Raw genomic sequence first — 8636 nt, 5'->3', positions numbered from 1 at the left:
AAAAAAAAAAAAAAAATTAATTTGAAACATTTGAGAAAGAAATTTTTTGCTACCCAAGTGAGTCATCCAACAGTTTGCAGTAGAAATAATGAATTTGTAATAAAAAAAAAAAAAATTATATTTTTTTTTTTAACTGAATATTTAACGAGTCTTTCAGAGAGAGTGGCATACAAAATGGTTTACTCGAAGGAGCGTCGTTCGTGGGTGCACGTTTTATATGTTGTGCCCCTTTTCCTGATTTGTACTGTATCACTGGTACGTGGGGTGTTTTTTTTTTTTTTTTTATTAACAATTGCGCGAGGACATGGGAATACAAAATTTGTCTTTTTCCAAATTTCTCACCGCAAATGTTCTTCACTTTCTCCTTTTTTGGCGTTCCCTTTAATGTTGTCCGTTGCGTTTTTTACATCTTATTATTTTATTTTTATTTTTATTTTTTTTTGCAGAGCCCAAATGAGGCAATGCAGGTGGGGACCTTGGCAGGGACATACCCGTTTAGGTGTGCAAGAAGTTTGTCCGAGATGTCTCTCTTATTGAATGATTCTATATTCGGGGATAACGAGCAAACGAATGAGAATAACTACACTTCCGGAAATGGGCACATTGTCATGAACCAGGAAGGGCCCGCAGATGGGGAGATGAACACAAAGGATAATTGGGCGGAGTTGAAGAATCTCACCTGGTTGGAGCTTCAGAATGGGAACGGGTTGGGTGAGAAGCACCATGGTGGGGACGATCAGCAGCAACGCAGCTGGGCCAACGAGCAGCAACGCAGCTGGGCCAACGAGCAGCAACGCAGCTGGGTCAACGAGCAGCAACGCAACTCGGCCAACGAGCAGGAAAGCAACTCGGCCAACGAGCAGCAAATTAATTGGATGGACCTGATTCATCTTAAATGGGACGATGAGGGACATCGGAAATTGGAGGATGAGAAAAGCAATGGCAGGTCTCAAAAGCGGCGGCTTGACTTGTCTGATGGGGATGAGTTTGACGGGTCCGATCGGGATGAGTTTGACTTGTATGATGGGGATGAGTTTGACGGGTCCGATCGGGATGAGCTTGACGGATCCGATCGGGATGAGCTTGCCTGGTCCGATGAGGAAAAAGATAAGAAGCCCTACCCCAGGCAACGTTATGGAGCTTACCCCCAACAGAGTTACGGAGCCTACCCCAAACAGAGTTATGGAGCCTACCCCCAACAGAGTTATGGAGGCTCTCCCCAACAGAGTTATGGAGCCCCCCCCCAACAAAGACGTGAAGCCTACCCAAGGCGATACGGCTGGGCCGATTACCCCAATTGGAAGAACCGTGTCCTAGAAAGGTACAAGAGAAGACTTCCATACGGTTGCAATATTTATGACATTTCGAAAGAACTCACAGACGAACAAATTTTAAACATGCAAGAGGATTTATTTTTTAGAATAAGTAAAAGAAAAGCATTTATTTTTTATTTCTACTATGGAATATATTTAGAAAGGAAATACTACAACATGGTGAACTACCTTAGCAAATGGTTTGCCGATGCAGCAAAAGCAAATAATTTATCAGATGCTTACAAGTTAGAATGTTGGGAAGAATGCATCGTACAGCTTATGTACGACTTGGAATATATTCAAATGACATGTGAAAAATTATTTAGCAATTTTGTTTCTAAAAGGAGAAAAAAAAATATGTGGACTGTATCATTTGAAAATCTTTTATATCGTTTTCGCAAGATAGCATGTACAAGTATTGCGTTTAACAAGGATAAGTGGAGTAGTATTTTGACTCATAGGTTGAATAGTTACTTGGCGAATGAAAATAGGGAGGATAGTACTCAACGGAGATAAAAGGTGGAAAAGAGAGAGGCAGCGTTGTGTGCAGGGTGCCTTGATATCTTCATTTATTTGACGACGGGGTGATCAAATGGACCATTTTTTCGTTCTATTTTTCTTTACAATTACGTCCCAGATGCGCGCATAGGAGATGATTGGTTTTTCCCTTTAGGAACAGCAATGCTGAGCATTTAGGTGTTGCGGCTTTTGCTCATAGAAGAGCCGGCTGCGTGTTTGTGCCTGAGCATTTGTGATGGCCTATTTGTGATGGCCTATTTGTGGTGCCCTATTTGTGGTGCCCTATTTGTGGTGCCCTATTTGTGGTGCCCTATTTGTGATGGCCTATTTGTGGTGCCCTATTTGTGATGGCCTATTTGTGGTGCCCTATTTGTGATGGCCTATTTATGGTGCCTTAATTGTTATTACCCATTTGTTTTTACCCATTTGTTTTTACCCATTTGTTTTTACCCTTTTGTTATTACCCATTTGTTTTTACCCATTTGTTATTACCCATATGTGATGATCTAATTATGATGACCCCTTTGTGATTGCCTATTTATGCGCGCGACTTGGCCAACTTTTTACCGCTTAGCCAGCACATGGCGATGCACTCGTAAGCCTAGCCGTTTCCCATCCCTGTGAATGGCTTAGCACCCACATTTAAACCCAATAATTAACGCAATGACGCGACTTGAATTAATCGGGGGATAATCCCCCATTTGGTGATCTCGTGCCAGCCAGAAAAAATGGGACCATTCGTGGCATGGTTGAGTATACACCATCGTGCATGTCGTTGAACGTCGTTGCATGGCGTTGCATTACGTTGCATGGCGTTGCATGTCTTTGCATGTCCGTGCGTGCGCGTTCTGAAAATTGACAGCTACATTTGAGGAGTGACACATGGTCTCCGCCGGCGCACATCTTTGGCTGGTTTTGCAGCGGTTGATCACGGCAGAAGTAGACTTGCTCCCGAAAAGTTAAAAATGGGGTTCTGTTCTGTGTGCAGGAAAAGGAAAAGGAAGCACTCCTCCGCGTGACTCCCTTCTCCTGTCTCGCTTCTCCCCTCTCCCATTTTAACAAAACAAACAGTGGGTACTCCATGTGGAACCTTGCTCAGTTACACCATTTCTGTTCGCTCCATTGGTGCGCATAAAATTGATGTGGTCTTAAAGGGGTGTAGTCCATTCATCCCCCAACAAGAGGAAGTATTGACACACTTTTTTCTTTTTTTCTTATCGGAGATGATTCCAAATGTTGTTACCCTTAAAAACGAATACTTAGCGCGTTCGTCAAATTGGGAGAAGAACATATAAGGCAGTCATTTTTGCCACGAAACGGTGCCATATATATAGCATTCAAAAAAAGAAAAAAAAGGCGTTTCAGGAAAATCACGCACGTTACTTCATTTAGTAATCGTTATGAAGGTACACCTGCACTGCACCTAACCCCCTCCCCATGATAGCAACAAACAAAAAAGGAAAGTGCCACCCTTTTTAGCTACACAGGTAAGCACACACTTAGAATTGTTCTACCTTTTTGCAATATTGTAATTCCGTGGAGGACTAAATGGAGATTATTTTATTTTATTTTTTTTTTTGTTGTGTGCCTCTTCTCTGCTCTGCATCTTTTTTTTTTCAGAGTGGGTCAGAACTTCTCCAATTATTAAATTTATCACTTTTTACTTTTCCCTTTAGCAAGTTAAAAAAAAAAAAAGTAAACAGCTAGTGATATGCTGCCCACTCTTATTAAATGTAGCATAAGGCATTTTCATTTCATCCTAGCAGTATATGGTAAGTTACCCCACTTAGGATGTGTTGTCTGTGAAAAGGACAATTTAAATTCTTTTTAGATCACTAGTACAGTATCTTCTGATATATGGGATGTATGCATTTTTATTGTCCCCCAGAAATGACTCATCTATTTTTTTTTTAAAACATATTTCACCGTTTGTTCCATTTTTGGTGACATTTCACTGGGTGCACTAAAAAGTGGAGAAGTAATTATCACCGTGAAATTGAAGAGTGCATTCTTTTGCTCTCACATGGTTACTATGACAATGTTTATGCATGCGATTTATTTCATCCATGTTTAGACATGGACACACAACTGTTTGCATTTATCCAATCGTTTTTAGGTCCACGGTCGAAGTTGCTCTCGTGTCACGCCGCCGCATCGTCGCATCGTCGCACCGTCGCACCTCCACACCGCCTCATCGCCACACCGCCGCACCTCCACACCGCCGCACCTCCACACTGCCACACCCCCACCATCAGCACCATTTGCACTACCGTAAGGCCGACTTATGCTCATAGGTAAAGCGCACAGGACTCGCTTCCATTACCCAGGAGGAGGGACCCTTCGGACAAGCTCTCTCAGAACTTGCCGGCCGGTCCCTCGACCATGTGTCCTCCTCATACGTGGGGACAAGTGGCTTCTAAAAAAAAAAAAGTTATTAATTTGGCACCTATATTGAAATAGACAAAGGTGTGCTTAGGTAAAAAAAAAAAAAAATTAATTAATGCATCTTATGAAATACATAGCACACAGTAGAGAGTATTTCTTCCTCTTGCTCTCCTTCATCTGCCATTTTGATAAATCTTAAAAGATGACGCATCGTTGTTTTTTTCCCTTTCTGAATGTGTTCCTCTCCCATTAGTTCAGCTTAAATGGGCTCTCATAGACACCCACTTATGCATATGTAGATCCATCGCTAGTTGAACCCTCCCCCTAGAAGGCAAACTTTTTGTGACCGCTATTCACCCCGAACAAGAATAACTTTTAACCCTTTGGGACAACACGCGTTCCCATTTCTTCCTATTTTGATCGATGCTGTCATGCCACATTTGAATACATTCCCCTAAAAAGTTCTCAAATTGTATAAAAAAAATTATTGGCTTTTTCAAAAAGGAGGAAATATCTTCTTTGCTATTTTCTTCTAGTTGATATAACTCTTTCTTGAGTGAAATGGCGCATTCTGTCCACAATTTTTTTTGCACTTCATCCGGCAAGTCATGCTCCGAAGCTGATGTCTTAAAGCTTTTCCATAATTTTTCCATCATATGATAATACGATTTTTTTAAAATGATAATAAGATGGGAGTGAGCTGTGTAAGCTTGTGTATCAGTTAGGAAAACTCCAAAAGAAATTATCTCCTCAGCTAGTTCTTCTTTAGTTAAGCTTTTGTCAATATCTGTCTCGTTGATGAAATCTGGGAGTTCAGTGCTAACAGGAGAAGAGTTTTCCCTTTTTTTAATTTCGTTTAGGTTAGTTCTTCTAGTAGGTTTATTATACGATTCGGGCCTCCCCTCGGAAAGTATTCTCGTACAGATAGGAAATGACGACTCGGGAAAGCCATTCCTTTTTGCTCCATTTTCCATGTTCTAAAGAAAGGCGCAGAAAAAGGGACTTATATTATGTGTGTAAAATGAAGCGAAACAAAAAAAAAAAGGCAGATAATTTTTAGCAGACCAAATGTTAGCTGACCAAATGTTAGCGGACCACATTTTAGCGGACCACATTTTAGCGGACCACATTTTAGCGGACCACATTTCAGAGGACCCCATTTTAGCGGACCCCATTTTATCCGAGTGGGGGAAACTCCCCAGTTGTTTCAAAACGTGACGTTGCTTACCAGCAGTAGGGTGCTCATCGTAGCGAGCAGCAGGGCGATGAAAGTCGACGCGCCGAAGAGTCTCCACTCACTGCACATTTTTCTGCCCCCTTTTTTGGTTAAAAAAAAAAAATGCAACAAGGAATGTCTCCAAATGGGACACTTTTTTGATAAAATTGTAAATTAGATTAATTCTGATCACCTTTTTAATTTTTTGCCACCTTGGGGGGACCAACTTAATCGCTTTAACTTCAGCCAGGTGATAGGAAGTTCGTTCTATGTATAACAAATTAAACTGTTGTCAAGATGTGCAATGCGGATCGGTGCATAGCACGTTACAACTGTGCGAATAGAAAAAATGGGGGGAGTAAAAAAAAAAATTACGAAAACGGCGCTAAAAAGGAACATTTAAAAAAGAGAAAAATGTATATATATGTGAGAAGATAGCACTTTTATGCGACTACACTGAATAAATATCGGTCCGTCAATGGCAAAGAAAAAGGACCAACACGAGAGAAAAGAACGTTAGAACAACCTACAACCATCAGTGAACAAAGAACCCCAAATAAATTCGCTTCAAAGCGGTTAATAATTATGTCATTTATTTTCTGGCATGACGAAGATGGACTAGCGAAAAAAGGAAAAAAAACGCTCAGCCATTTTGCGACCATTTTGCGACCATTTTGCGACCATTTTGCGACCATTTTGTGACCATTTTGTTACCATTTTGTGACAATTTTTCGACCATTTTGCGACCATTTTTCCATACTTCTTTGCTATGATGATAAACTCGTCACGGCGGATGGACTGCCAACCTCTACACCGGTTGGTCCTCTTCCACGTCACCATTTGGAGGTCTACCCGGCAATTTTTTGGTTCACCTGCTTGGGCACCGCGGCAGAGTGGACAAAAGACCCCTTCACTTGTTTCCCCGTGGAACAATTAGGCGTCTAATTTTCCCCCTTTTTCGACAAATTCGGGACGAGTGCACATTTGTTAAGCTGTACACACCAAATGAGAATTTTACTCATGCAGTTCCAGCGCAACGGTAGCGCGCTTGTGCATTTTGCGCATTTTGCGCATTTTGTGCAATTTGTGCAATTTGTGCAATTTGTGCATTGTGTATTTTTTTCATTTTTTGCATTTTTTGCATTTTTGGCATTTTTTGCATTTTTTGCAATTTGTGCATTTTTTGCAATTTGTGCATTTTGCGCAGTTTGGTAGTTTTTTTTTTTTTTTTTTTTTCGGCGCGCTCAGTATGACGGTGTTTTTACCCATTCAGCAGAGTCATGCTTAGGAACCCATTTTTGAGGGGATAGCAGATTAAGTCTGATGAAAGGGGAACCATATTTGAATTGGCTACTCGAAGCCAGCATTTAAAGTGAGCTTAGTAGGAAGTTCTCCCCATTTCATAGTGCTCCAAAAAGAAAAAGAAAAAGGAAAGGAAAGAAAAAACGGCCAAATTAGTACATATAAAAAAAAGAGGCACATTTAACTGATGCATGAACGGGTGGCGAATGAGCAGGTAGAACTTACATTGGCGCGATTACGCGGAAAAGGGTAAAAGGATATTTACAAGGCGAAAAAGGACCCCCCTTTCTCCCCCTTTTATTTATGCATTTTCTGGTAGTTTCTTCTGTCACACTATTGCCAGAAATAATGGTTTAACGTGGAAAGTTCGGCATTGCATGTATGGCACCGCGCGCACGAATGTGGCGCCTAATTTGTTTGTAAAAAAGTACAAAAAGGAAGAACATAAAAAAAAAAAAAAAAAAAGGGAAAACACAAAATTAGAGGTGGTGAATGCCATGGCGATATTTTCTCCTTTGGGGAAAAAAAAAACCCATGTCGTGCGAAGTGCACCTGCGGGAATGCACCCTGGTTCGTTTTGCAGCTCGGCAGTTTACCAAGAAATCAGATCACCAATGTCGTCGCTGTCTGCGTGGGTGCTGTTGCTGTCTGCGTGGGTGCTGTTGCTGTCTGCGTGGGTGCTGTTGCTGTCTGCGTGGGAACTGTTGCTGTCTGCGTGGGAACTGTTGCTGTCTGCGTGGGTGCTGTCTGCGTGGGTGCTACCTGCGTGGGTGCTATCTCCGTGGGTGCAGTTACCACGGTCGGCTCTGCTCTCCGACCTTCTGCGTTTCTTTTCCCCAAGCTTCATTTCATGACTATATTTCACAGTCCACGCGGACATTCTGCGGCTCCACTCTACCCTGTTATTCAATATAACCTTTTTCCACACTTTTCTACAGCGCGCCAAGAACAACTCATAAAATATAGTCCATACTCTAGGGGCCACTGCAATATATCTATCGAAATAATATTTAGATATTCCTTCCATTATCTCCAAATCCTTTATGAGTTTCTTTCTACATCCCTCCCAATACTCTGCTCGAACGTCGTTAGGTATATTGCGAGAATTTGCTAGATCTATGAACCATGTGCTCAATTTATTCATCATTCTATAGTAGCATCTATTTAGGTAAACAATAAAGTAATAGTAACCGATGAAGGCTTTACGTATACTTATATCCAATGCTATGTAAGTTGTTTTTTTTAAAACTTCATTGTTAGACAAGACTTGAGAAAAATCCCTGTAAGTACATCCAAATGGGAGTATACCATTTATGCTGAATTTATCTAAAAGGTGTTTATTTTCTGGACAGTCTGTAAAACGATTTCCGTCTTGGGGTTTCATTTGGTTTGCATTTTTATAAATATCTGCACCATACATGCGATTTAATTTGCATTTGGTGCAAACACTGTTATTATTCACGGGGGTTAACTCGTGCCCTGCTCCTCTTTTATGCACATTGTTGTCGGATGTAATTTCCCGCTCGTATGTATTATTTGCACTGTTATAATTGTTCGCTCTGCGATAGTGGTAATTTTTTTTGTTTATGTAATTATCGTGAGTTTGATGATTATTGTGAGTTTGATGATTATTGTGAGTTTGATGATTATCGTGAGTTCGATAATTATTGTGAGTTCGATATTTATTGTGAGTTCGATAATTATCGTGAGTTCGATAATTATCGGAGTGGTAGTCCCTTGGTTCTGTGTCACTCTTCAGATAAAGCGATAGCTCGGAGAGGCTCCTTCCGCGAGGTACGGATTGGGGGCAAGACAGTGTGTTCTAACAGGGGAGAGAAGAAAAAAAAGAGGGGAGGGGGGGAAATTATCGGTCATTCGGGGAGTCGCCCAATCGGGTAGTC

At 41.2% G+C, this 8636-nt stretch overlaps 3 protein-coding genes across 3 annotated transcripts; 1 reads left to right on the top strand and 2 right to left on the bottom strand.

Annotated features, from left to right (window-relative positions):
• Positions 1-174: 174 nt before the first annotated feature.
• PCYB_052290 (RAD protein) lies at positions 175-1829 on the top strand (the record flags this gene model as incomplete). The annotated part of the gene is made up of 2 exons (XM_004221110.1): positions 175-255; positions 447-1829. The coding sequence occupies 2 exons, from the start codon at positions 175-177 to the stop codon at positions 1827-1829; spliced, it is 1464 nt and encodes a 487-aa protein (XP_004221158.1).
• Positions 1830-4570: 2741 nt separating this feature from the next.
• Positions 4571-5523, bottom strand: PCYB_052280 (RAD protein; the record flags this gene model as incomplete). Its single annotated transcript, XM_004221109.1, has 2 exons — positions 4571-5194; positions 5446-5523. 2 exons carry the CDS (start codon positions 5521-5523, stop codon positions 4571-4573), a joined length of 702 nt encoding a protein of 233 aa, XP_004221157.1.
• Positions 5524-7327: 1804 nt separating this feature from the next.
• On the bottom strand, positions 7328-8557 carry PCYB_052270 (RAD protein; the record flags this gene model as incomplete). Its single annotated transcript, XM_004221108.1, has 1 exon — positions 7328-8557. A coding segment is annotated over one exon (1230 nt), but the record flags the coding sequence as incomplete, so codon positions are not given.
• Positions 8558-8636: the final 79 nt, after the last annotated feature.

Source organism: Plasmodium cynomolgi, chromosome 5 (assembly GCF_000321355.1).
Source record: "Plasmodium cynomolgi strain B DNA, chromosome 5, whole genome shotgun sequence".
Lineage (NCBI taxonomy): Eukaryota > Apicomplexa > Aconoidasida > Haemosporida > Plasmodiidae > Plasmodium > Plasmodium cynomolgi.
Note: the sequence above shows the minus strand (reverse complement) of the source record. Positions and strands in the feature narration are given on the sequence as shown.